Source organism: Odontesthes bonariensis, chromosome 17, assembly GCF_027942865.1.
Source record: "Odontesthes bonariensis isolate fOdoBon6 chromosome 17, fOdoBon6.hap1, whole genome shotgun sequence".
Lineage (NCBI taxonomy): Eukaryota > Metazoa > Chordata > Actinopteri > Atheriniformes > Atherinopsidae > Odontesthes > Odontesthes bonariensis.
The window spans coordinates 14,112,702-14,140,283 of NC_134522.1; the positions used below are offsets into that span (position 1 = coordinate 14,112,702).

Consider the following 27,582-nt stretch of genomic DNA (forward strand, 5'->3'; position numbering starts at 1 on the left):
GTTCTGCGTTGAAATGTCATGTGGCTCAGACTCATTTATGACTTTGGGTCGGGTTTGCTTCTGTGAAAACAAATGTTTTACTTTAGCAGGAAGCCTTTTTGCGCTCAGCTTCGGTCGTGTATTTGTGTACAAAATATTTCCATCGAGCTGTGGTCAGTATATATCCTTTGACATTTGCGACAGTCACGGGACCATAACTCTCTGCTGTAACCCTGCTTCATAATATCCATCCAGCTCGGATTCAGTGAAACTGCTGTTTCACTTCAATTACTGTCCGCGTTCAAATTTGACACCAAAGCTTTGTTTCTGCATTTTTAAGAAACCCCAGTGTGGCCTGCATGTGTCACACGGGCAAGGCTTCAGTGTCTCATTTAAAAAGATCTTTATCACTTGTCTCTTAAGTGCCTGCTTCAAATAACTGTTTCCCTTTTAGGCAAATGAAAATATGGAGTAGCGTCTATGGAGTTAGAGGTGATGAAAAGTAACCCCGGTTTGAGGAAGAAAGGCCAGAGGCACGCTCACCTTATTATATACTTTAATATTTTTCCCCCTGCTTGCGCATCCAAGGTAAAAACTGGATTTTGAAAAACTGCAATTTACATTCAGTAAAAGTGTGAGGCTATCAGTCCGAACAGCAGTTGCACAAAGACTGTGGCTGACATTTCACAAATAAGCCAGTGTGAGTCAAGAGTTCATTTTCAAAGGCACAAAACAAAGACCGTATCTGAGAACATAAAATTTGACTGTCATTATCCTCTGCCAACTAAAAGGGTGGCATCATGGCCAAATTACACTGCCAAATAAGAGACAGTTAGGTCCAGGTAGTAGATTACGACGGTAAAGTTTTATGCAAATCCAGGAAATGTTATCTCCATCTTGCACACATTTCAAATAAGTGCAGGTGACAGTTCTTTCTAAGGTGTGTTCAAGCTGGGATCAGGATCCACAGTAGTTCTGGTCCAGAGTAAAGAAATGTCACCATTTTACAAATCAATACACACAATCAGTCTTTGAAGGGGAAAAAAAAAAAAAAAAAAAAAGCTTTATTAAAAAGATAATTACAACTGATCCTGGATTAAGGACTTTGAACAAAAACTATATTTACATGGAGTTGATGGAAGTTGGGAAAACCAGTCCACGTCAAATTAAAAGATTTTTCACTTTGCAACCCGTGAAATGTGTTAAAACTGCCATCCTATCGGTGCATCTGACAGGTGAAATAGGATAAAGAGTCACACCTCTAACCCGTTCTGAGAGGTTTGTGATTCGTGTTAATGATTTCAATTCTTTAAAAAGTGGCATCGCCTTTCAGCTCCCGACTCCAGTCAGTCATCCGAGAAGTAGAAATCCTCTTCCTCTTCGCTATCAGACGGCGCTCCATCGTTTCCTGGGAACATCTCCCAAACGACAAAGGTGTCACTTTCTGATGGGGGGGTAGGATAAAGGAGAGAAGCAGGTTGAAGCGTTAAGATTTGTTCACCTTTCAAAATCCTTCAGCTCGACTCAAAATAAGTTATTTTGCACAGAACAACCACAAGAAAAACAATTGGCACTAAACAGCTCCTGGATGTTCTCTAGTAAAACAAATTAGAATTCTTTGTTTTGTTTAGAGAAATAACTAAGTGTTTAAAAATCTGTTTTCACTTTTAATTTCCCCAAGAAGTACTATTTTAGAGTCCTTAAAATTTTAGTAAACAAGCCATGCTGATAATTAATCATTTAACCATCATTTAACAGCCTTTTAAATATTGCAAGTTTCTCATATTTCTTTTTTACAGAAAGGAATATAAGCTTCAGTCGTGTTGCTGTGCGTTACTTACTGTAAATGTCACTTTTCAGACACCTCAACATTTGGTCGAAGCGCTGACAATTCTCCTGCTTATTACTGGGGAAACAGTGTCGCATTCAAAATGGTTGCTAATATCCACCAACCTGTGTTGCCGCCTCTTCTCATCGTTCGTTTCACTGATGGAGTGGGTGTGAACCTCTGAAAGACACGGAGGGAGAAGGCGTTTTAACTACGCAGCTTAAAAAACCCTGAATCCCAGTCTCTCCTGAAGTCGGTACCTTTGAAGAAGGCGAGTTCTTGCAGACGTTAAACTGGTTCTTCTTCATTCTCTTCTGCAGCTGATAGACGTACTTGTCGTCATTATTTCTTTGGAACAAAAAATAAATAAATAAGTCAGCCGTGCAGTCATTTCTCTGCTGTTTGTTATTACAAGTCAGACTGTGGAAGTCGAGCTCTTACGCGTTTGGAGAGCCCATCATCCCGGGCGTGATGTGCAGACACTGAGGAGTCTTCACCTCGGGGAAACAAGACGACGTCGGGGTCTCCGGTTCCAGGTCCGACAGCTGAAAGTCATGATCGTCACTCTGACACAGGGATGGGATCTGTGCATCCAAGGAGACGGAGGAGAAACGGTTAGCCCGCCGTCTTGTAGTGCGTCACAAGTGCAAAGCAGGCAGACTGAGGGAGACGAACCTCGCAGCGTTTGTTCTGCATGTACGCGGAGCTGAAAGCGTCGTCAACATCTTCTCTGGGCAGAGTCTCCAGGAACTGTCGCACCTGCTGCTTTCGCTTCAAAGTTCCCGCTCGGGCGGATATCACAGGACGCTCTGTAACTACACAGGATCACAGCCTCTAAGGTCAAACCGCCACCGATTTCATTAATTAAGACTTTCAAACATATAAGTCCCACACAGACGGCGCACGGTGTTAACCAGTAAGCATTCGAATAGATCGTTTTTCTCAATTTCAAAGACTTGATATCTATCCTCTTTATCTGGCTTCTTGTCAGTTTACGTAGGCACAGACCAAAGCTCTGGGCACAATCTGCATCCCAAACAGGAATACATGTTTACCTGGAAGTTTAGGGTCTTCCACTTTTTCTTTTCTGCGGCTCTTGGCCTTTTTCGCAGGAGTCTGGGATGCTCCCTGAGATGTGTGCTGGTTGTGGCACTCCTCTGCGGAACGTGTTCCAACCATCCTCGCTACTTTTGCCCAGTAACCTGTGATGTGCTTAGGAAAATAGGTCACAGCCCTGGAAAACGGAGGCACAATGACAAAGGTATAAGCCTGTGACGTTGGGATAAAGCGATTTTCTCATCTGGGAGAATGCAAAACTTACTCTCGTAGCTTCAGAAGCTCCGCCTCTGTCCATTCATCTCCATCTTGCTCTCGTGGAATGACTGTGTTGCCTTTGTTTGCTTGGTCTCTCTTGTTGGACTGTTTCAACTTGAGCAATGGCTTCGCTGGCGGTGATGTTTCGGTGCTGTTGCGCTCTTTGTGTTTTGTTTGTGCCCCACCACACTTTCTATTTACCACGGCTCTCTTTCTTAGTGCTTTCCAGCCCTCCTGAGAGGACACCGGTGACTGGTTCGATGAAGGCTCGTGGTCTGGCGGCGACTTCTTCTGAACCTTCCTGCCTTTCTTTCTGCGCACGCTTTTGTCTCGTCTCTCTATCTTACGGGAAAGTTCATCGCCGGTTGTTTGATCATTGACCGGAGGAGATTCAGTGGGATTGGCGTTGGTTCGTTTTCTCCCTGATGCTCTTGTTGAAGGCCTGCTGGTGTCTCGCGTCTCTTGTTTTGACTTTTCAGGTAAACTTTGCTTTTGTGGGGCAGCGTCCACATACGACCCTCTTTCTGTAGCTGGGCGTGTGCGCCTCTGGCTGGACCTCGTTATTCTACCACCACACCACTGCTCAGGGCTGCTGAGCATCTCCACGGCAGATGTGATAAAATGAGTGGGCTTTTGCTCAGGGTTCACCTTAACTGTCTCCCGTTTACGGAGTGCCTTGACCATCCTCACTGGTACCGATGCCCCTTCCTCGGTGGCCGATTCCCTTTGCTTCCGACCTGGGAGTACAGAGAGCAGTTAGTCATGAAACTTGTAACTCGTCCCAGTGCTAAAACTGCAGTTCTCCCGACGGGTTTACCCTCGCCGCAGGGCAGGAACACACGAATGGACTTCTGCGACACCCTGGGAGAAACCAATGTAGAGACTTCCTGTGAAAAACAGAAATTAACATCACGCGTTTGATCACGGTCAAAAATAATTGGCCCTCGCTCAATTATGTGACCCGTGTCGTCCCATTGTCAGCTGCTTACAGACTTGGAGGCATCGTAGCATTCATGGATGGTAACATTCATCTGTGCATCTAGGATAACTCTCCCTCCTTTCCAATACTCCAGAGGTGGCTTGATGACTCGACCACTTCGAGACACCGTTGTGGAGGAGGAGCAGGTGGGAGGATGGGATTTAGCTGGAGAAGATGAGAGAGTCAGTACCGGACAGCAAAAAAGTGTGTCCTCAACAAGGCTGGTAACTTTCTATCATTGTACTTACGTGTTTTAAAGGACTTTTGGTTGATGGAAGAAGCCTCGGTATTCGCCTTCCCTGTGATACGTCTCATTTCATTGCCCGTTTCTGCTCTGCTACTGAAGCAAAATAAAATCTCAGCTCTTCATTGAAATGAAAGCTTCCCTTAAAGAAGCCATTATTTTGTCCATAGGAGCGCGGATGTGAAATAAAGACTCACTCTTTCGACTCCAACAGATGCCGCTCATAAAGCGCCTTCCAGTTAGGAGGGAAACCACTGACAAACTTCTTCAAGAGCCACTTTGGAAAATCTGAAAGTAAACGTGAGAGATGGATGAAAAAGCACGAGTCCATTTGATACGAGTTTGTTCTTTATTTCTTTGTTCCACAGTGAAGCGTTCTGTGGGCAAACTTACCAGAGGCAAGATCCTTCTTCATCTTCCCGACCAAGACGTAAACTCTGCCAGAGACCGTCTTCAGCACAGTGTTGGAAACTCTGTCCACAATGATGTTGCTGTTCCATGGTATGTTGTCTTCCCTGGGTGGTGGAGACATATACAAAATCCCCAGGATTAACACGACACCACACAAAGTCTGAAAGAGGTCCAACAGGTTGTACTTCCTTACCTGTGTATTCCATCAACAAACAGGCCCTTCTGATTCTTCCTCAGGAACCACTTTTTGAGATAAATCACATTCTCCTGCCAAAAGAAAAAAATAATTCTCAGGTGCACCTCCACATCCAAACAGTTTTTTTCATGTTTACATTGAAAAATTCGCTTTACTTCCTCTTCTGTGGATGGAAAATATTGAAAAAAATACATATTCACGTTTATTTACCTCACCATGTCCTTTGAACATGAACACATTTTAAAAAAGCAAAAAACTCTTAGCACAAAGTAGAAATGTCTTAAAAAAATGTTATCACTTGGGAAAATCCCAGAACCAACCAGTGCTGTGGTGTGGCATTCAGGGACTTTGTTTTGTTCGTCTTTCTACTCACAACTGGGAATTTCTTTTGCTTGGGCCAGGGATTGCGCTTAAACACAGCCTCGCGTCTCTTCGGTATGGAGATTTGTGGAGAATTGAGCAGGAGCGGGTCCTCCAGCAAAATGGGCTGTGGCGGCACAGATGGGTTCAGGGCATCCTCGGAGCGATCGGTGTCCGGCGAGCTGTACACCGCTCTGCACTGGTGAATAGGATACACCGTTTCGGGAGCCCTTCTCAAGGCGACATCCCCCATCTCACCCACACTGTGAGCTGTGGAGACAGAAGTGTCCCTGGACTGATGTGGGTTCCCTGTGGGAAAGAAATGTATCATAAACAAAGCCCTATTTTCCAGCATGACACAGAAAACAAAAATACACCCCAAAACTTTCTGCTTTTGCTGGCCTCACTCACCCGGACCAAAGAGGTCCCTTCTGCTGCTGTTGTGAACGTCCTGCTGTTCCCTTTTGCCTTCCCTTTCCTTCATGAGGGCAAACATTTTGGCTGGGGACATTGTAGGGCATCGTTCCATAATAACAGCGCAACCTGTTCAAAATTGGCAAAACACGAACGTGGAAAGAGACATGTCAATTTTTCCTTCAAATTGGTGACACGAGCGGGGGAAATGCGGCAACAACTCACGTTGAATGACTTGAGATCTTGGTGGTGAGAACATGGGTTCATGGTGCTTCTCTGATGGGTCAACAGAGGATCCTGTAACATGAGCTAAATCCCTGCTGAGAGTTTTGGTGTGGGTATAATCCTCAATAAAAGCTGAGGTTTCCCTTTCTTGTGGTGGACTGATGCCCACATAGCTCTCCTCAGTGGTTCCACTGACTTTACTAAACTTCTGCTGCTCCCATTTCCTCTTCCTCAGCCTCTTCCTCATGGGGGAAAGCACATTGGCAGGAGACATATGATCGGTGAGAGGAGCACACTTTGTGTCAAACACACTCTTTCCATAGTTTTCTAAAGGATGTATCTTCACTGGCGTCCTGCCAGACAAGTGAAAACCGTCAGATTCTCTTATATGAGGCGTCCCGTTGTCAATCTGATCACTGTTGACCACAGAGAGGGGATGAGATACAGCTGTTGACTCGAAAACAGCTCCGTTTCTTCGTGTATATTCACGTATCGTTTTAGTACCTGAATAGGTCTCCTCAAGGGGTTTGCTGATGACTGAACAGGTATGATCTAAGGTTTTTTCAGGACTCGATATGGGCGATAATGTCAAGGCTTGCGCTTCATAAAGGTAGGAATCAAACCTTCGATTCTCATTGAGGTCGGTGGTCGTCCAGGTGCTCGCTGCTTTCTTCCCGGGCGACTTAAATCCTGCTTTTTCAATAACGTTACACAGCGGATCCTTTCCTGTAAAAAATCCCTCGTTTGCGCACAACGCTTCCTTTATCACTTTGGATTTAAGCTTCGCAAACACCTTGGCAGGTGATTCGAAGCGAGGATTTGTGTGTTGTAATAGGTTATATGACGCCATAGTCTGGATATAGATTTAACAGACTTCTACATCAATACGATACGGATTTATGCTAGCTAGCTAGCTAGCTAGCCCGCAATTTTCAAAATTCTCATCACAGCCGCCTATGGCTGGAATCCTGTGACGTTCTTCCCAAATAAAACGTCACTACCGTTTGTTTCTTCGTTTAGGTTTATTGGCAGTTGGTAAACTAACTCAGTAGCGCCGAGATCGAGAAGCGGTGGAAGAAAAGAAAGCATTTTCATTGACGGTTCGGTTTTTAGAACCATATGAGTTTGGAATGGAACGTGTAGCTGGTAGGTACAGAAGGTCACAAATTCGGGTATATATGGGATATATGCAGACGTGAATCGTTCATTCAAAACCTGCCAGCTCGACCCCAACAAGGCGGCAGAAGGACAACAGCAAGCTATCGCGATTCATCATCCATAGGCTATGAATAATACTGGTCAAATCAAGGTTATGCCAAGTTATTGAACCTGTTATTCAATTAAAATTTTTTAGGAACTCTGATGGACGTTTTTAAATTACAGTGAAACTATTGGATGGACAGATGGTGTAAAGACAGTTTATTAGATACAAATTATGATACATATAGAACTGAAATACAGCCACATGTATAAACATGTATCACAGAAACTTATGAATATGGAATAAATTAAGTAATTTTTTATTAGATTAACGCTTCAGAAGTAATTAACTTTGAATCCTGTAGGGGGCAGTAACACACGCAGTAGTAAAAAAAAACTAAACAAAAAAACCCTACAAGATGTAGTGGTGTACAGCGCATGCGCCAGTTAAGTTATTTCCGGGTTAGGCGACCTGTCATTTCAGCGCTTGACAAATCAAGAAGACAAGTTTAAGCTTTTGACCTTAGTTTTTATTGATATATACGGCGCGAATATTACCGTTAATACGACAGACTGTTCTGACTAAACATACATTTGGATATAAAGAGTTATCCTACTGGTTATAAACTCCTGTTAAGGTGGGACTGTGTGATGCAACATGGCAGCAACTGCTGTCAGGAGATGTTTTCTGTCAGCATTAAGAACACACGCTCGATGTCAGGGTCGTGGATGTAACACTTCGGCAGAGAGGACTGTAAGTCGGATGTCCTCTGCTGTGATATGTAAACCCGGAGGACCAGAGGGAAGCACAAGCCTGGACAGAGGAGCTCCTGCGGGGGACAGAGGAGGTGATCGGAAAAGCAGCAGTTCCGCTTTGTTTAAGTCGGCGTCAGTGGGTTTGGGGCTCTGCGGTGCGGCGCTTCTGGACAGTCGAAAGGACGAAAAAGGGGACGTAAAAGTCTCGAGGAGCTTTCTTGGACTCATTCTGCTATCGGCTCAGTGTGCCTCTCCCTTTAAACCTGACAGCCCGCGCTTTAAATACAACTTTATAGCTGATGTTGTTGAGAAGTCCACTCCAGCTGTTGTGTACATTGAAATCTTAGGCAGGTGAGTCACATGTGGAGGAGCTGACTACAGTAGAAGAAGTATGTATGTTACTTGAGTAAAAATACCTCTACATCATTGTATATGAAAAAAAAACAACAACAACCCAATAATGTAAGTACTGTTATCAGCAAAGTGTGTTTTAAGTTAAAGGTGCTGCTTTTTTTTTGTTGCATTGACAGATATATCTATACATATCAATATTATATAGTAGATGACCAAATTGGACTACTAACACTGAGTGATCAGTTTGAAAGCTAATTTGTCCGTCTTATAGGAAACTGAAACACCTGTAGTGTTTCAGGTGATTGAAAAGAAGCGCTTTTGTCTGTAGTTTTGATTCATGGTACATTTTGTAATTCTTTCTGAATATACTTAATGTAACGCAGGTTCTCAAAATCTAACCTTTTGAAAGATTAATCAAATAATTCAGCGTCTGAGCATTCAATGCTCGAAAGTAAATAGATTCAGGTTTGAGCCAGACTTTACCACAAATCACTGGTTTGTGGTGGTCAGGTTAAGGTCGTATACTCCCCCTTCAGCACGTAAACGAGATCCTTTTTTGCCTTGTAGGATCTTGTTTGTTGTCAAAATAATGTTTCTGTTCTCCTTTCAGGGTAAACTGTCCCAATGACGAGTGCTACTTTCAGTTGGAGTGATATCAGCTGCTTTTGCTGTTTTACAGACACCCATTTTCAGGAAGAGAAGTCCCAGTATCAAATGGCTCTGGTTTCATCATCAGCAGTGATGGTCTCATTGTCACCAACGCTCACGTTGTGGCAAACAAGAGAGGCGTGCGTGTGAAGCTCACCAATGGAGACACTTACAATGCCACGGTGCAGGATGTCGACCCTGTGGCAGACATCGCCACTATCAAAATCTCTGCGAAGGTGAGCAACAAACTATGGAGGAATAATATTTCTTTTTCTATCACCGGTTGCATTACATGTTGTTCAGTGGTGCATCTCAGAACTGTGCTGTGTGTCTTCTCAAGGAGTCATATCGACAAGACCACCGAACTTGATTTTAAGTGACAGTGCATGTTTCGCTAATACTACAAATCCCAGAATGCTCTGCTGGTGCTTTGACGGGTTAATCAGGACCCACAAGCGCCCCCTCCTCTGTTGGCATTCATTAGTGACCTCATGCATCGGGCTGCCCCTCCCAAAAGAAAGGTGGAAAACAGGAGCTTTCTTGACAGACATCTGTCACGTCAGCAGTCTTCCCCATGATTGCGTAGCCTACTGACTCAGACTGTAAGACCATTTAAAAGCTCAGGAACTTTTGCAGGTGTTTTTGTTTCATTAGCTCATTAGGGTGTGACACCATGAGTTTCCAATATTGAACTTTTTCACAGTATTCTAATTTTCTGAGAGATGGAATTTTGGGTTTTCATTATCTGTAAGCCATGATCATCAGAATGACAAGAAATAAAGGCTTGAAATATTTCCCTCTATGTGTAATGTATCTATATAATGTATGAGTTTCACTTTTTCACGATATTCAAATTTTTTTGAGCTGTACTCGTGTTCGTTTGAGTTTGACACCCCCCGCTTTACAGCATCAGGTCGGAGCAACAAAAGAAAAGCTGAACAGAAAATGAGCTAAACTGTTTTTTGACTTTCCTCTCCTGATGTACAGAACCCTTTGCCAACGCTCGCACTCGGTCAGTCGTCTGAAATCCGACAGGGAGAGTTTGTGGTCGCCATGGGAAGCCCGTTTGCTCTACGAAACACAATCACGTCAGGGATCATCAGCTCAGTACAGAGAGGCAGTAAGGAGCTGGGCCTGTCCAACCCAAACATGGAGTACATACAGACAGATGCAGCCATTGATGTAAGCATGTTTGCTATTATGTCTTTTGTCTTTAGTTGATGTGTTTGCTCCTTTTTGTAGGTGTGTTGTAGTAAGTGCCTTTACGTCACATTTGACTCATTTGTTTTGCAGTTTGGAAATTCTGGAGGTCCACTGATTAATCTGGTGAGTCACAGTTCCTGCTTCAGTATTCATCACACTCACCTGTGCGTGTATGTTTTTTTTCTACGTTAAGTGGCCTATGAAAAGGTGATCTGATCGCCACACAAGTGTCCTTTGCTGGTAGATCAGAGCTGCTCAGTGTGCTGAGAGAGTACTAATCTACACACACCTGCTTCGGTTCGGAAGTCAAATGTACACGTAAATGCAGATGTTAAAGAAAGGTTTTGCTTGCTTTTTTTCCTGCCACAGTAGATTCCATTTTCGTGTCTGGACCAAAACATGGGGACACAAACTTTTAGTGTGATGAGATGAGAATATAACACTGTTGAATCCTAATTCTTCTTTTTTAATAACCCGAAGCCACAGAATGCATCGCCGCACCCTATTTGTCCCGCTGTCACAAGTTATTCATGCCTTTGTTTTCATCAGGATGGCGAAGTGATCGGCATCAACACCATGAAAGTCACCGCGGGAATCTCATTCGCTATTCCGTCGGATCGCGTGAAATCTTTTCTTGATCAAGCTGCCAAAAAAAAGAGTAAGAACAAACACTCCGAAGCTACACATCTCACCCTCTGTGCAGCTTTTTTCAATAAAAAAAATAAACAAACACCATCCGATTTATTTACTTTCCCTCACACTTGTCCTTTCTCTTAAGGTTCTTGGTTTGCCGAGTCGGGAACGAAACCTCGGTACATTGGTGTTATGATGCTGACGCTGACACCCAGGTAAACGTCTCACAATCGGGATAGTTCCTGCAGGGGCACACTGTCGCATCTAAAACCAGCGGGGATTTCTGTTTGGCCCCTTTTAGCATTATCGAAGAATTGAAGTTGAGAGACTCATCCTTTCCTAATGTGACGCACGGCATCCTGATTCACAGAGTCATCATGGGCTCGCCGGCCAACAGGTAAGCAGTACAGGTTAGTGCCACTGTCGGCTGTCCCTGTCGCTTTAAGTTGAACCCAGTCTTATATGTTTCATAGGGTTTGTTTGTAGGGTCATTTACGTCTTCATCAGCAGTATTCGATTAGGCTTTTATTTTCTGCAGGAACCCTCCTGCGTTTCCCTGATGTGAGGAAACGATGCAGTTTTTTAGGATACTGACTGCGTACAAACTGCTTCTACTCACATTGTAAACATAATTGTTTTCAGAGCTGGCATGCTTCCAGGGGACATCGTGGTGGAGATTAACGGGGTCAAGGTAAACACCTCTGAGGAAATCTACAAGGCTGTGCGCAGCAGTAACAACATCAGCATGATGGTGCGGAGGGGAAGCGAGTTGCTTCAACTTCGAGTGACTCCCGAATACATAGAGTAACATCACATGTTTTCACGTCAGCATTATGGACTGATGGCCACGGGGTTAGTTCATGAAAAACTGTAAAACTTAATGGTGACTGTGGTCAAATAAATGTGTTTGGATTAGTTTATTCTGGCTCTGCTTTATTCTTTGATGACTTTTGTAATCATCAAGCTGAGGTGTGAGTACTTTACTATATTTTACCTGTTAGACGATGACTTTTTTAAACATTTGAGTGAAGCAGCCTTTAGTCAAGTCAAATTTATTTGTATCGCACATTTCATGTACAAAACATTTCAAAGTGCTTTACATAAAATAAAAGCATTGCAGCGGGGAGTGGAAGAAGTATTTAAAATGCATAAAGAGAAACAAATAACATAATTAAAATAAATTAAAGGGATTGAAAACAAGCCACGTTAAAAGATATCATGCAGATTTCATGCATAGACACATGAAAAAAGAAATGTTTATAACTTGGATTTAAAAATGTGGTCTCCACTGGCAGTTTGTTCCACTTGTTTGCAGCATAACAGCTAAATGCTGCTTCTCCATTTTTCGTCTGGACTCTGGACTGGACCAGCTGACCTGAGTCCTTGGATCTATGAGCTCTGCTAGGTTTATATTCTCTGAACAGATCGCAGATGTATTTTGGGCCTAAACCGTTCTGGGATTTGTAAACCATCAGCAGGCTTTTAAAATCTATTCTGTGACTGACTGGAAGCCAGTGTAAAGATTTTAAAACTGGTGTGATGTGTTCAGATCTCTTAGTCCGGGTTAAAACTCTAGCAGCTGCGTTCTGGATGAGCTGCAGATGTTTAATGCTCTTTTTGCATCTTTAGATGCAAACTGTTTGAAACTGTGGGATCAAATAAGGATCAGAGAGATTTTGCACTTGTACAATGATGTTCACACGTGTAACAAAGTTGTGGAGTTCTGAAAATAGTTTGTATGTGTAAAACATATTTGTATCTGTGGGAATATTTTGTGCATGTGTAAAACTAAATGCGACGGACAAACAAATTTCCCACCTTCAAGTGCGACCCTCAAGTTACAAGTTTACAAAACTCAGATAAAAGTGCGAATCATAGATATGTATAGAATGGCTAGATGTCTCGTCCGCGTTGCTGGTCAACGGAGACAACATTGTGTTGATGGTGAAAAATTCAAGACATAACTTGCTTAATTCTCAAAGCTAATTATCACACTACAGACGAAGTCCATATTTATTTTTTAAAATAAAAACGTAAATATTTCACGTTTATTTGCCCCATGACTCAACTTTATTTATCCCTTGGGATGACTCCCTCAGGGAAATTCAAGTCCCCAGTAGCTCCAAACAAACACACATAGGATCTCTATAAATCTAAAATACAGTATAATATAGAATAATTAATATAATTAAAATATAATTAATATAGAATAATCTAAAACAAAGTGTAAAAAAGAATATAGGCTATACAAGATACACAAAGAGAGTTAAATAAAATAAGTTATAGCACTATGGTTGAGTTATTGCCCATATTGCACTACACTTGTGTTAATTACACATTGTATGCACATAGTCTGACCATAAATAGATAAGATATTGCACAGTAGTGACATGAATTATTGAACAGATGACCGAATAAATAAAATATCGCACAGGGTCTTTTAGTATGTACAGTACTGAATGTGGGTTTTTGAGTATTCCTCTGTCCGTGACCCTCCTACCCCCATAGATATGTATAGAACGCCATTCTACATATCAACAGATCTAAACTCAGACGTAACACACATCTAGCCATTCTATACATCTCTATGGTGACCCTCTTTTGACGCCTGCGTGAATAGCCAATCTGCACGTTGCTGACGGACTTGCCAATTAACCCGGGGCAGAGCTGGGGCCCACCCACGTGCCAACCAACCAACCATCCATCCAATCAAGGAGCATTCATTTCTGCCTGCCGGGATCTGAGTGCCAACGACACTCAGCAGACACACGTTGGTACTGACGCAGGAAAAACAGGATGGAGTCCAACGCTCGTGCTCAGGTAAGTTAATTAAAGGTATTGGCAATTTTGACGATCTAGTGAAATCAAAAGTTTCTCGATGTCGTCATAGAAGCGGAATGTGAAATGACAGGTGTTGGGGACCCACTGCCCTGCATGTTTTCGATGTTTCCCTCCTCCACCACACTTGATTCAAACTATCAGCTCGTCATCAAGCTCTGCAGAGGCCTGATAAGAGCCAGTCATTTATTTGAATCAGGTGGGTTCATGTTTTTTTATTATCTTAAGAGACAGCTGTCAGTCATATCAAATACATAAGGAAAATGTTAAATGTATTAGGATGAAACCAGATAAGTACCTCAGGCAGTTCAGCAGATCCAGGATCAGCACATTGGATATCAACACTGACTGCGTACAACAAGAAAGTAGTAGTAGCATTACAGTACTACGAGTCTACTTCAGCATTGGAATAACGTTGTTCTGTAACCCTCTGAGATGAACAGTATCTAATGTGCAGGCACGAACACAGGAATGCTACTTACTCTCTTGAAATTCTCTTTCAATCATTAAGTTGTTGTTTCATCAAAGAAATACGATGACAAAGTCTTCCTGAGCACACAATGCATTTTTTGTCAAATGAAAGTAAACGCAACCTGAAAATGCACTTTATTAAAGCCATTTATTGTTAAACAGCAGAAAGAAGCATGACAGACGTAACACTATGGCAGGAGCAATGGTATTACACCTACAACCATTACATGAGCACGAAAGCCTGACAAGTCACAAAGGCTTTTCGACAATGATTACGTGAGTAAACTATGAAGATTCTACTTATTCAGACTGACTGTTTTGAGTATGTCACACACAGTTAGGACTAAAACCATGAATTCACTTCAGCTAAAAGAAAAATGCCAATCCTGCATGAGAGAAGTAAATAAAAGTGAAGAGGTTACTTGCAGATTTCCCTGGCGCATGTACAGTAATAAAGTGACATGTACTGGACTGCTACACAATTGAATGATTTTAGCTCAAAGACAGCACTTAAATGGAGATAATGTTCCAACCGCTTTAGGTTTAAACAACATGTTGTTACTTCTGGGCTTCTGTTAGTTACGAGTACTACAACATACAAGTATGGGAGGAAAAATAAAATTGTTCATATTCCATTAAAACTACTTTAAAAAGGCTTAATATATATTGCTGGTAATATTTTTCTTTTTAAGAAAATAGAAATTGTGCGACTGAAGCTTACAATACACTGCTGGCAGTAACGCCGAGTTTTATGGTGACCTGCTGGAGAAGGGTCATCTGTCAAGGCGCGGTGTGCTGAGACCCCCCCCAGAGGAGGGGCAGTGAAGAAAAACATACAAATTTTCAACGGGACATCTCATGATGCCGGAATCCCTTGCACCAAAACCAACATGCTGCTATGGCGTTTGTCACGGTGGAATGCTGCAAATTATCACATGATGTGCACAAACAGCAGCCAAACTATTGTCAAACTCATACGGATAACATAAATAAGGGGCAATGGGGTCGGATCAGGTAGGCCGGGGCGGGGGTCTTGGAGAGGGATGACAACGCGAGGGACTAATTGTAGTGTTCAGCTGTGAAGCGCTGACTCAGTTGATGTGGTCCAGAGCACGCAGCAACTCCTCCCCCTGCAGGAGGTACTGACGACCCTGTAACGGGGCGTTCACCTCGCAGTCGTAGCGAGTTATCTGCGGCAGGGTGAAGAGGGAACTGGTGCCCTCTAAAGTGGTGCCAAGCAGTCGACTTGCCAAATCTAAAAACAGAAAAAAAGATACACTTATGACTCGTCTGATAACGAGCTTTAAGTCACAAAGTATTTTCTGAACCTCCAGTCATTCACCTGAAGACACTAGAATTCTGGTCATGGTTGTTCCCGACTCTGATGCCTTCAGTTTTTTGCCCATCTCAAGTTGCTCCTGGGGCAAAGTTCCCTACGAGAAAATGTCAAATGAAGATGTTCAAATCCCTCACTGTAAAAGTGAAGCTCAGCAAACCGTGTTTTATTGAATTATTGTAGCAACCTGTTCAATAAACTCCTTTAAGTCGCTCAGTTTTCTTTTGCGCTGTACGTTCTGAGCTAACAGCGTTCTGAGCGAGAGGTCTTTCTCCAGTTGAGGGGCCCTGCGACACAACCATATTAGCATTTTACTAACTGCTCTTAAAGATAATGTGAACATAATGTGGACAAAAATCTCCAGACTTTACCTCTCTGCAGTGCTGGTGACCATAGGAGGGGCAGTGACTAACTCAGGTGGTGCTGGTGACGCTGTGCGACTGCCTGGTGCACTGAATGAACAGCTGGGATAGCTGCGGGTGCTCTGTGTGAGGCGGACCGGGGAGCTCTCCAGAGATTTGACTGCTGCACTAGACAGAGGCTCCTCTGGGGTGACACTGCGCAGCTGGAAGTCATCGTCCATGGGGATGTAGGGAGCCAACATCTCCAGATCCAAGTCCTCCATTGACTTAAGTGGACAAAATAATATTGATCCATCAATCAGAATATTGACAAATCTGGGATGTGACACATTAATGATGAACTCCCGCAACCCTGAATAGGATGAGGCAGGTGTGAAAAATGAATTAATAATGACTGACGTTATCTAAATACAGTAAAATGTGCAGAGCCTCTTGGGACACTCACCTGTGTGTTGAAGGGGGTTTTGGACTCTGTGTCGATGGCAAACAGCTTTTCCACCAAGTCTAGTTTGAAATCTGAATTCATATCTGAATCCATGGGGAAACAAAAGTCCAAAGGGCTATCAGCCTGGAGAGAGGACAAGTTGAAGGTAATTTCATTTTCAATAGATTTGAAGTGGAAATAAACAAATAAATGTTACACATTGACAAGTCTATTTTACCTCCGCAGGACTGTGTTCGGTCAGCGTAGTGGACGGGGTGGGGGCAAAGCTGTCGGGTGTTTCATCCTCAGAGCTGGTGTTGGAAACACTGAGAGGCTCGCTGGGTGGCAAAGGGGACAGAGGCAGCGCCAGCTTGTCGCTGGTGGCGGGAAGCATGACATCGTTGTAGAGAGGGACATCCTTCAGCATGTGGATCTCCGTTTCTGTATCGGAGGACACATGCTGATCAGAGTGGTTTAATTTATTGCAATATAAACGGAATTATACTCTGTACAACTTTATTATAATCGTGTAGCCACAAACCAGGGCTGCTGAAGTCCAGGGAGATGATTGTGTCTCCAGCCGCCGGGGCCAGGAGGGTGAGGGCCTCAGGCTCCTCCTTTAGCTGGTCGTACAGGCTGACCATTGGCTGGGGCTTTACCACCTGTGTGAAGAGCTTGATCACATCCAGCTCTAGACTCTTCTCCTTCTCCTCCTCCTCCTCCTCCTCCTCCTCCTTCTTCTTCTTCTTCTGCAGGACGGGCTCGCTGCTCTCGACTGCAGCCTTCTCCACCTTCTCTGGTTTCACATCCTCAGTCTGCTCCAGAGACAAGACTAGTTTCTCTTCCTGGATGCCGCTGTTGAAAAAGACAGGGACGTCAAAGTTTCGCCGCTGCAGAACAACAACAACTTTGCAACGGCTCTTTACATTCCTACAAAAGCCAGGCTAATAAACACATTGTTTTGTAAAATCCTTCAGACATTTAATTTCACAAAAATGAGTGTTCAATAGTTTTGAGTAGACGTACGTTTCAAAGAGTCTTCACAATACCTGAGAACAAAGTTGACACAAACAACACACTGTGGCTGGGAGTTCTTGTTGTTGTAGATGACAGTGGCCTGTGTTTCCACCCAAACAAAGCCCCCTCTCTTTGCCAGCATCCTGTACTGGCCCGTGCTCACCTGCCCCTTTGCAAACACTACAACCATAAACAAAAAAAAAAAAAAAGGAGGGAGGACAGGGGGTCCAAGTTGGTCAAAATGAGCTGCTCTAGGTTTTGTGAAGATAGTACATTTCAGACAAAGTACTAAGCACTCTTGCTTACGGTTGTGGTGAGTCTTGGTAAGATGATCCGAGTCCAGGGCATGATAGTACTCGTACACAGAACGATTCAAAAGGTCCTCTGGGTCATAACCCATGAGCTCAGTGATCCTGGAGGGAAAAACAAACAAAACAAAAAACATCAATACATTTGTTTTAAGAGCAAGCTGTTGTAGTACTTGCACTGAGCACTAGGTGGCTCTGTGTGACTACTCCAACTGCAGTTGTGGCAATGACTGCTGATGGAAAAAAACAACACAGGTGGCTTAAGAAGCTCAATCATATTGATGGCTCTCTAGGCTCTTAAGCATGTAATAAGCATTCAGATGGGAAAAACAAACCTTTCATCACAATATGTGAATTTCATGTCCATTGTGTGGCGGCTTAAGAAGGTCTTAGTATCCAGAGGGACCTCGATGTTGGAGGGGTGGGGGATGGGGTCACAGATCAAAACAAGGTAGGGGACAGATGGCTGCTTCTGCCCGTCGGTTGCCTCCTCAGTTGGACTGTCATAAACACACGCGTAACCTGAGCAGTGAAGCACCTACAGAGAGACAACAGCAACACAACCGTCAGAAAAGTCTTCTAATGCAGGAGACGGACAGTTCTGATGGAGTGGCTTTTTCTCATACTTATTTGTATATTCAAACAAATTAAGAGTTCTAGTTTTTAAATAGTTTCATCTGTCCCTCTGATTAGAGGATCTTGTAGAGCAAAGAGTGCGGCGGGTGTGATGGGCGCAGGGTCTGCCTTTCATCGTGCAGCTTCATCGCAGCCGCACTAAGACATGAGAGGCCCTACAGCTTCAAAGGAGGCCTGTCGTGCCATTTATAAATGGTTAACAGACTGATTAAAAGGATAACCCTGCTGCCACTTTCTACCCAGACTTTATTAAAATGTTGTTCCACAAAATGTGATTAACCTGGCCAGCAGCTGCACTGTTCACAAACCACGATGAACAACCACACGCGTGGCAAAGTGACAACGGCAACAATCGCATATTGAAAAGGCATTTCTGTAGGTAAAAACCCTCAGTACCTTCCATGTAGCTGATTTGACGTTGACAGTGCGGCCCCTGCTTGTGAGGGTGCATTTCATCCGGAGAAAGAAGCTGCGCTCTGTATTTGTGTCCTTGACTTTCTTGGAACCTGAAATGACAAAAGCGGGTGCGGAGCCACAGTTGAAGAGGGTAAACCAGCATCTTTTTGTTGCCATTTCACCAGTGAAAGTTATTGTCTGTGTCCTTTCACAACATTTTGCCAACTAGATTTGCATTAACAGAAGACGTCAAGTGGTCAAGCTTTTGCACTGCGGTGAGCTACGGGGATAAAAAAAGGAAATGAAGTTAACGGCTTTTACAGCTGAGACAATAACACTGCGTATTCAGTCCAATGCTGAACAGCAAACACAAGTAGGGCCTCAAAAATAGTGTCAAATTTCATGCAAAAATCTGAGAATTACATTTTGAAAACATTCACAGTAAATGGTAAACAAAGTCAGACATAAATACTATCCAGAGACACATCAAGGCAACAATGTGCTGTGTAAGCATATTCACAGATGTGGCGAATTAAAGTCGCATGCAAGCCAGCTCTCGTGTCTCTGGCTCTTGTCAATTGTGGGTCTAACAATATGATACTCCTCACCTGTCCTGTAGATCAGCATCTCCCTCAGCTCCTCCTGGTCGCAGGGATGTGTGAAGTCAAACACGCTGTGTCCAGTCAGGTCAAACTGCAGCAGACAGAGAAAAAAAGGCTGTTTTTCCACATGTACATGAAAGTGCGAAGCATCGTGGGGACTCAACGTGCTCCATTTATGAACCGCATTTCACATCCGTGTCTAAAGTGTACGATACGTCACAAATAAAAAATATCAACAATGAGTAACAGAGCATCTCCTGTATGATGTCTAGTGTGTGTGTCAAATTAACCCTGTTAGCAATACATTTGGTGTAGAAAGCAGAGGTAATGGTCCTATTCAGGTTTTCCTGTTTCTGAAACAAAGAAACAAAAAACCAAACCAACCTGTGCTAGCCCGAGGCACTTGTTGATATTCTCAGAGAGATAGATCATATCTCCGTCCTCAGACAGCACCATAAGAAACCCCTCCAAAGCCTTTAGGTAGGAGCTGTTCAGCTGGATATCGAGCTCCGTTTCCTTCTCTGCCACAGGCTCATCTAGAGGAGATAACAGAAATGGGAGAAGGGGGGGTGGGGGTGAGAGATAATAGCAAGATAAAAGCAAAATGAGGTTAGATGAAGTACATCAATGACCTGTCTAAAAATGTTTCTTGGAGAACTGCCGTACACACTAAAAACACTGTAGCTACAAGTGTATCTAAAGAGGAATCTATACAAGCATGTGTCGAACAGTTGAAAAGTTTCAGAGAATATGAGTCAATATTTCGGTACTTATTGGCGCTTCCCCCCAGTTTGCAGATTCAGTGTATGATCACAGTCCCCCCAACCCCACTATCTCTATTTCTTTGAAATATAAGGAAGGCTTCCAACTACAAATGAGTATAATTCAACCTGGACCCTTGAATTAAAGTATTCTGAAGCCGACTCTTATTGTTCAGACGACACAATAAGACAACTGCCTGTAGCCAAACAGTCAATTATAGACACTAACCAGTGCAGAGTAGTTTTCTCATGCGAAGGTAACTGATGGTCAGCCTCATGATGGAGGCCTTGTCCAGGCTTGAGCTGACGCTGTGGGGGAGGGGCAGCAGTTTGGCCAGTTCGTAGAACACCTCGGACTCCTTCCCACGACGGCATCTTGCTGCATCTCTCGACTTCTCCTTCCTCCGCTCTGAGCTCACCCTGCGGGAGACAGATGGTGCATGAGCCACAGTCTTGCCACATCCTCGATTTGATAAGCAAACTAGAAGAGCCGACATGGGTCCTTCCTGACTGGAGAGTGTCTACAGAGTCTGATCAGCCTCTGGCCTGTCGCCGACTCCAACAGCTGGAGTCCTGGACGAGCAACTTGATGGCCCAGCTGCTGTCCGGGCCCCTGACGGGCACATTTGCAAGCATCTTATTGGCTGCTGACCATAAGAAGTAGGGCCCACCCACTCAAAGTGATTGGCTGAGAGGATGGGCCTTCTTCTTTTTTTTTTTTTTGGTGCAGAGCCAAATTACAATGCGTCACCAAACATTATGACATTTGTAAGCTTAGTTCAACAAACCTAGAGACTAGGGATGAGAGCCAACACACAAACACATAATAAAGCAGACTTTAAAGGACATAATGTGAGTCACTGCACAAATGTACTTCAACAGGGGAAAAAAAGAACAACTCAATTTTTCAGTAATGATATGATTCTGACACAGTGTTGTATTATAGCTTAACTCTGAATCTATACCGCCAGTCTTCTCACAACCTCAAAACCCCAAATGCATTCAGACACTAGAGCAGCATCACAACCAAACGGACAACAGTTCAAAGGCACTTGGGCTATGAAATGCGCACCAAATTGAAATCGATCCAGCATGCACTTACAGCACTAACCAAGGCCACATTGTTATTTGAGGCTCTGTAACCGGAAAATAGATGAGCTCACTAAAATTAGCCTGCTGCAATGTAAATGAACTGGCAGGGTTCCTGGAGATTGAGGTTTTAGACTAAAACTTTCCATCACACACGTATGATGAGCAAAAGACTCGGTACGAAATATAATTAGTCCTCTGGGGTAGAAAGATTTGCAAGTCTGCTCATGACATTCATCTCTCAGGAAGTCACAAACCTTGTGATGACACAACCCTTTGAAAAAATAAAAAATAAAAAATAGAAAGGCTTTTTTTTCTCCCACAAGCGATGTGCAAAACAAGTTTATGAGTACGAATAAAATAAACTTTCAAACCAAAGAACTTAAGCTTCAAATTAACAAAGTGAAAACAAAGAAATCCAAACCAAACCAGTCGGATCAGCGTTAACCACAAAGTTCTTAGTGTGCATTTCAAACTTCATCTAAAACAAATAAAAGGTTCCTGCAGGTGTATATAGACCTCTGCTGGCGCATAGAACCAAACTTGAATGAATAAATGTCTCTTAACCTGTTTCAAGTCACACTGTAGTTAGGAGCCACAGGCAAATGCCTTTTATCTGTTTCTACTACCAATACCAATGACAAATATTTATAACCTCCAACTACCCCTCAGAACATAGAATATTTGGTTATCACTACCATGCATTGTTAGAATGCATACACTGGCCAGTATACAAACTTTTTTAGCGGCTGAAGCGTTTGCATGGCCTCTTCATGCAAATCATATTTAAATAAAGCAAACTTCTAACAATCCACGACAATACAAAAGAAAGTTCAGTAGTGGTAGAGCTACATAGTGATCTGCCGACAGCATTTTGAAACCTATAATTGCATAAGAGCCTTTATCTATCTATTTATCATTGTTTGGAACATGCAGTGAAAACAAAACCGTGTAAAAAGGGCAGCAGGGAGGCCGTCATTACATAACACTATTAATCCACGTCCAGCCATTCATGCTCTGTAGAACTCAGCTTCACGTTTGATTTCGCAGGCATTTCTGCAATTTTGGCTCTCGACACCGTGGACTTTACTGTGCTAAAATGTAAAAAAAGAATTCGAGGGTTGACAGATGGGAGCAGGTGGACCGTGGACTAACATCAGGGAGGGAAAAACCAAAAAACAATCCGCCAGGATGATCACCTCAACCGATGTTACTAGAATGGCTTGTGTCCTCTTTTGGTGGGTCAGACCTATTTTTACAGGAGAAAATACTCTCCCTCTGTCAGTCCTGTTCAGTTTGACAGTAAACACGCTCCGGTTACATAATCCAATTTGAGGAAACATGACAACACTTACAGGAGAGCAAAGGAAGATTGAAAATAAAACACACTTTTGGGGTAAAATGAAGGTCTGCCATGAAAAGTACAGGTCTCCGTTACAGACTCCTGTATGAATTTGTTTGTATTGAAACATATTTGGCTTATTGTAATAAGACTAAAACGAATATTGAAACTGAAGGTTGTGATGTCACGTTTCTCCTCATGTTAAGAAGCTCAATAAATGACCAAACGTGCAAATAAGTTTTCACTGGGCTTTGAGTCATTATTTAAACTGAGTACATCATTACAAACAGGCACAAGAGGAACAACATTAAGAATCAGTCACCAACCTACGCTTACAAATCTTTCAGTTGGAGCTGAGCCGGCATTCACGTAAAGTGTTTTGTAAATCAACACTCCAGCTGACCAAACATTCGCTTTTTATGCTTCCCGCACGTTGCCATTCACAAAACTATGGAACCAGCAGAAAACACACGTGTGCTTTAATTTGAAACTGGCACAGCACCGCCACTTTCTTTTTTCCAAACTAAACTATCAAAAGAATAGCCTGATAAACCAGCCTAAATGGATTGGATGTCTAATTTAGTCTGGCTCCGATCAATGGATACAACGGAACATTGTTGATGAGCACAACCCGTTGTCTTTCAAACCGTGTCTGTGCCTATAGGCCAACGCTCTGACCAATCAGCGCAACTGACTGTGACGTAGTAAGCGCGACAGAAAGCTTTGGTAGGAGGGGACTCTTCCAAAACTGATGCCAAGGCTGAATCAAACGAGCGCTGTTCCATTGCCGCTGCCATCTTTCTTGTTGTGCTTTCGCTTGTCTATGTTCGCTTCCACTGCCCAACGTCGCACTGCTCTGTCGTCACTCCCTCAAAACCCCGCACCAGAACCCTCTGCCCCGCCCGTGTTGATTCAAAACACATCTCTGCGTTGTGATTGGTTTAGTTGCCATCTGCCAGATTCAGGGCAGTATTTTCAAAATGAAAAGTGGTTCGAGGCCAGACCCAACCGCAGGCAAAACATTTTGCCGTCCAGCAGTTGGCGCTGGTTTTCCAGGCTATCAAAAGAATACTATCTGAGAGCAGGCAGAAAGATTTCAAACCAAGAAAAAAAGAGCAATATGGACACATTGCTGGGTTCATTGACCTTTAACTACTTGATCAATGCAAGGAAGGATGTACGATAACATGTTCTAAGGCATGTTTTAAGGCATGATGCACCGCTAGCACACACCCTTCCTCGCATTGTTTGAGACGCTCTGTAAAACTCATTACTACTGTGATGGTTTGAGTTATCAAGAAGGCAAAAAACAGTTTCCATATATACACATAATAATGGGAAATTGTTGTGTATTTTGGAACTGACAACCGAACCACAGCAGATGTCCCCTGAGGTGGTCGCTGTCCCTTGAAGTCTTTTTTTCTTTTAGTTAAGATCACTTGAGCTTCACAATCAATTCTCATTTAGTTAAATCCCATGAAACGCTCACTCGATCAGCTAAGACCAGCCGTATTTAACAGTGGCTGGATCAAAGTACGTTTTCAACACACAGTCGTCAACCACAAATGACAGAAATGAATCAAAACATCAGTCAGTGACACAGTTTCTTTTTTCAAGTTGTGACAAGCCTGTGCCTTAAATGCCTCAGAGCAACCTGCTTATTGCCAGACAGAAAATCGCCACACACATTTGGCCACTCCCTACCGACGTCAAGCTCCGGTGATTAAGAGATGAGGCAGAGGTAATACCTGGACACCTCACGGACACCAGCTGAAAGTCAACCAAACAAGTACGCAAACTGGGCAAAACCGAACACGTATTTCCAGTCAACAAAGACATTGCCAACTCTTTTGCCAAGATGTTATCAGAGTGGCAGATTTCAAAAGACAAGAAGACAATGAGTGAAGCCCTTGGGGCTTGAATGCGGTTGTCAAGATGAAAAAAACCCCTGGAGCAACAACTTGAAACAGAAAAAACAGGAAATGCAGACAGCCTCTGTTGACTTCTTCGTCATGAAGGACAAAACAAATCTTACAAAGTATTTTGTACCCCAGGTACATTACAGAGCCTTCTCTGTTCAACTCTATATCAATGTCACAATTTTTAATGGCCGTACTGTCCTGGCTTTGAACTTCACTGCATGTAAATACTTTGACAAGCTTTCATTTAGCTGTTTAACAAACGGTTTTACTGACCAGACTCCTCTCTGAAAGAATTTACAGTACCTGTTGCTATTTTATACACCCCCTCCTTTTCCAGTTAACTCTGACGACAACCCGCTACTTAAGACCGTCTCCTTTGTTTCTTTCGAGCCTGACTGTTTCAGAATACTTAAAGATCTCGTAACTCCGGTAACCTTTATGACTCCCCATCTAAGAAGTACAGTTTTTACATTAAAAAGTAGCGTTTTTTACTATTTTTTTCTTCTTCTTCTTAAATGCAGGTACTTCTGCTAAAAACAAGCCAATTAAAGCCTTTTCTTACTGTGTGTAATAGCAGTAATCATCCGGTATGCCTCTACCTCCCAGAGGACCGGCGTCTCATTAGACAACATGAAGGGATGGGATTACACTGTATCCTGCAGGCTGTGATTCTGATAATCACGACTTTCTAATCAGGCTAGTTTCCTACTTTTGACTGGACAGCACCACACAGAGAGGACAGAGGAAAAAAGCTTCCAGCTGTCCTGAAAACAGGTTCCGGTCAGTAGCCGTGAGTTTCTGTAAAGATAACGTGACCTGTGCCCATTTTTGTCGCCTCGATCGTAGCATTCCGAGCCAGAATTAGGGCGCAAATCTGAGTATTGCGTTTCGGTTGATTCCAACTCGAGCTGGATCCAATTCCAACCCACATCAATTGCAACAACATTTGAGTCAATGGAAGCAGGACTGAATGTCAATTAAATGCTTTCCCAATGCACTCAAGTCAGATGCAAGTAGATTATTTGGACCAGTCTAAAAAAAGAGCCAGATTGTGCACCCAAATTGGAGCTTTTTTAAGGGCATGGGCAGCTTAACATTTAACAACAGTCAGTAATAACTGATAGTTGTCTTTTCATTGAGGCATGTAAACAGAACCCATGACGGTCAGCTCCTTAATACATCTGATGCAGGCTGTCAGCGCTAATAGCTGAGCCCCTACGCAGATAAGGCCGCACAATATATTGTTTTGGCATCAACATCGCAATGTGCGCATGCCCAAATCACAAGATGTAAAATCAAGTAGGGCAAATACATTCAAACGTGTCATACTAAAACTTTTTTTTTTTGGTCCTTGATTCAATAAGAAGAGTTCAAAAGTCCTCATTTTTCATGAGTAATCTATGGGAGAAGTCTGTCTGTCAACATCAGCTTTATTGAAATATTCAAAACGTTGACAGGAAAGCTTGGCAGTTGGACCAACATAATAGACCATTTAAGTCAACATTACAAAGCCCTGGAACGCCAGATGACAAGCTAGATCCGAATACCTCCTAAAAACCTTGACTTTGGTCTGGATAAATAGAGGCTTAAGAGAATTAATTCTTTCAAAACAGACCAACTGATATCATTCATGTCACGTCATATCATACTTCAATCTTTTGACCTGATATGTGCTTCACTTAAATGGTTGAAATCATGTAAAGTTCACATTCAGAAAAGGTCCCAGCTTCAAATGTTCCAAACTCATGGTAAATTACACTTGTAGATTCAACGTGAAACCTTGTTATTTTCAGATTTCATCGCTTAAAGAGGTGAAAAATGTGTGAAAAGTGTAACCCTCATTTCCCCTGTTGGCCCTCACCTCTCACACCAACCTTACAAGGTAAACAGCATTTATTTGACTGAAAACACACTCACTTATTTTGGGTAGTTTGACACCAAACTTTGGCCTTTGGTACAGTTAAAGTTAGCAGTGTGGACCCTTTGTTTACGATTAAAGTTAATCCCCCTTTGGTGAAACAATGCAAAATGCTGATAAAGCACCGTGTGGACCTCCAAGCTGTATAAAATAAAAACATTTTTACAGCTTCTCTGATCCAGTATATCAGATAAAACTTTAAATTTCAACAGACAAACCAAACAACCCACTCCACGCTGATCACATGAGTCCTGGCAGCTTTACAGTAATCGCTGTCAATGTCTGGCACACCGACTCAAAACAAAACACCCTCACTGATCGACTATTTACAGGAAATAGAACTAGCAATGTGGCACAGTCACGATAAAGGTAAATAACGATTATGTTGCACCACGGAGGTCTCAACATCAAATGAACAAAAACGTAGCATGCATAGTTGGTGAGATTAAACCTTTACAACAAGAGACATAATCAGGCGGAACAGTCATACAATAGATCTAGTTCTCCATTATCAGACAGTTGCCGCTGGATAACAATTTACGGGAATATCAATATTTATCGGTTGCTACGTATGTTAGCTAACTGTGCTAGCCGCTTGCTAACGATGATGGCAGCGCTAGCAAACGCATTAAGTCAAACAAACCCACCAAACTCGCAGTTAACCTTGAAATAAAGGCCGTAATGTCACAGCAGTAATAACGAAACCCCGACAAAACACCACAGCTGTCCTGCCATCTTCTAAACGGCGACACGGCCCCGAGTCGCTGCGTTAGCTTGCAGTGACGTTACCTTTTCTTTTCGGGTACAATTCCTGTGTCCATGTCAGGACGAAGGGACCTGGGTAGAGTCTCTCTATCAGTATCGAGCTGTATCCGGTCGCGTCGGAAAATGAACCACAATTCCACGAGTCTACAGGTATCAATCCGTAACTCTTCTGGGTGTGTGGCGGGGTCACATAAGAGTTCTTGCGGTGTGTGTATCTTCCGAAAAATAAGAAAAATTTCGATTCCTCAAAACAGAGTATTCGCGTACTTTTTTTTTTTTTTTCTTGTGAGAATCTTTTGCCACGCTGGAGAAGCGCCTCTAGCTGAGACAATGTTGCCTCATGAAGACTGACTCCTCTCGCTACGTCTGCGGGCACGCGCAGTCACATGCCTTCTTTCTTTTTTCTTTTTTTACAAACGAGTACGCGCACAGGAAACCCGAGCGACCCATTAATGAAATTAAAAATACACAGCGTGTGTTAACGTTACAGTGTGTTTAGGAAACCGAATGCAGGTCAACAACAGCAGATTATTAAAAACCTCAAGCATTTAAAGGATGAGAAATGTTTCCCCCTGTGTATAGTGTTGTAGATAATAAGTCATGGCTACTATTACTTTGAAATAGTCGGTAAATGACAAAAACTGCGAAGGA

General features: G+C 43.0%; 3 protein-coding genes across 4 annotated transcripts; 1 reads left to right on the plus strand and 2 right to left on the minus strand.

Moving 5' to 3' along the window:
- Window positions 1-499: 499 nt before the first annotated feature.
- On the minus strand, window positions 500-6,905 carry mis18bp1 (MIS18 binding protein 1). Of its 2 annotated transcripts, none has more exons than XM_075448352.1 (16): window positions 5,951-6,905; window positions 5,723-5,854; window positions 5,325-5,620; window positions 4,949-5,022; window positions 4,738-4,859; window positions 4,542-4,632; window positions 4,349-4,437; window positions 4,111-4,265; window positions 3,939-4,008; window positions 3,129-3,858; window positions 2,863-3,041; window positions 2,483-2,622; window positions 2,249-2,391; window positions 2,068-2,155; window positions 1,933-1,987; window positions 500-1,423 (listed from the first exon to the last, which is right to left on the minus strand). In XM_075448352.1, exons 1-16 carry the CDS (start codon window positions 6,798-6,800, stop codon window positions 1,326-1,328), a joined length of 3,312 nt encoding a protein of 1,103 aa, XP_075304467.1. In that variant the 5' UTR covers window positions 6,801-6,905; the 3' UTR covers window positions 500-1,325. The 2 variants fall into 2 exon arrangements, with proteins under 2 accessions (XP_075304467.1, XP_075304466.1); XM_075448351.1 differs by having other exon boundaries at window positions 4,349-4,440.
- Window positions 6,906-7,585: 680 nt separating this feature from the next.
- LOC142366598 (serine protease HTRA2, mitochondrial-like) lies at window positions 7,586-11,664 on the plus strand. The gene is made up of 8 exons (XM_075448550.1): window positions 7,586-8,257; window positions 8,940-9,144; window positions 9,896-10,090; window positions 10,202-10,234; window positions 10,661-10,769; window positions 10,890-10,959; window positions 11,046-11,141; window positions 11,387-11,664. The coding sequence occupies exons 1-8, from the start codon at window positions 7,809-7,811 to the stop codon at window positions 11,550-11,552; spliced, it is 1,323 nt and encodes a 440-aa protein (XP_075304665.1). The 5' UTR covers window positions 7,586-7,808; the 3' UTR covers window positions 11,553-11,664.
- A 2,509-nt stretch (window positions 11,665-14,173) lies between these two features.
- hif1aa (hypoxia inducible factor 1 subunit alpha a) lies at window positions 14,174-27,321 on the minus strand. The gene is made up of 15 exons (XM_075448549.1): window positions 26,956-27,321; window positions 20,125-20,315; window positions 19,519-19,670; window positions 19,141-19,225; window positions 18,533-18,642; window positions 17,836-18,038; window positions 17,499-17,605; window positions 17,225-17,372; window positions 16,717-17,030; window positions 16,414-16,616; window positions 16,197-16,319; window positions 15,761-16,017; window positions 15,577-15,676; window positions 15,396-15,486; window positions 14,174-15,308 (listed from the first exon to the last, which is right to left on the minus strand). Exons 1-15 carry the CDS (start codon window positions 26,985-26,987, stop codon window positions 15,145-15,147), a joined length of 2,280 nt encoding a protein of 759 aa, XP_075304664.1. The 5' UTR covers window positions 26,988-27,321; the 3' UTR covers window positions 14,174-15,144.
- Between the last annotated feature and the right edge of the window lie 261 nt (window positions 27,322-27,582).

Excerpts from the sequence above, each read along its gene's own strand:
- mis18bp1 (XM_075448351.1), bottom strand. The coding sequence starts at position 6,800 with ATGGCGTCATATAACCTATTACAACACACAAATCCTCGCTTCGAATCA. Across the intron at positions 4,441-4,541 it reads CATCTGTTGGAGTCGAAAGA|TAGCAGAGCAGAAACGGGCA; the intron begins GTGAGTCTTTAT and ends ATTTTGCTTCAG. Across the intron at positions 1,424-1,932 it reads GAGAAGAGGCGGCAACACAG|AAAGTGACACCTTTGTCGTT; the intron begins GTTGGTGGATAT and ends CCCCCCCATCAG.
- LOC142366598 (XM_075448550.1), top strand. The coding sequence starts at position 7,809 with ATGGCAGCAACTGCTGTCAGGAGATGTTTTCTGTCAGCATTAAGAACA. Across the intron at positions 9,145-9,895 it reads CTATCAAAATCTCTGCGAAG|AACCCTTTGCCAACGCTCGC; the intron begins GTGAGCAACAAA and ends CCTGATGTACAG. Across the intron at positions 10,235-10,660 it reads GAGGTCCACTGATTAATCTG|GATGGCGAAGTGATCGGCAT; the intron begins GTGAGTCACAGT and ends TGTTTTCATCAG.
- hif1aa (XM_075448549.1), bottom strand. The coding sequence starts at position 26,987 with ATGGACACAGGAATTGTACCCGAAAAGAAAAG. Across the intron at positions 17,373-17,498 it reads TACCAAGACTCACCACAACC|TGTTTGCAAAGGGGCAGGTG; the intron begins GTAAGCAAGAGT and ends TTATGGTTGTAG. Across the intron at positions 16,320-16,413 it reads CCGAACACAGTCCTGCGGAG|GCTGATAGCCCTTTGGACTT; the intron begins GTAAAATAGACT and ends TCCTCTCTCCAG.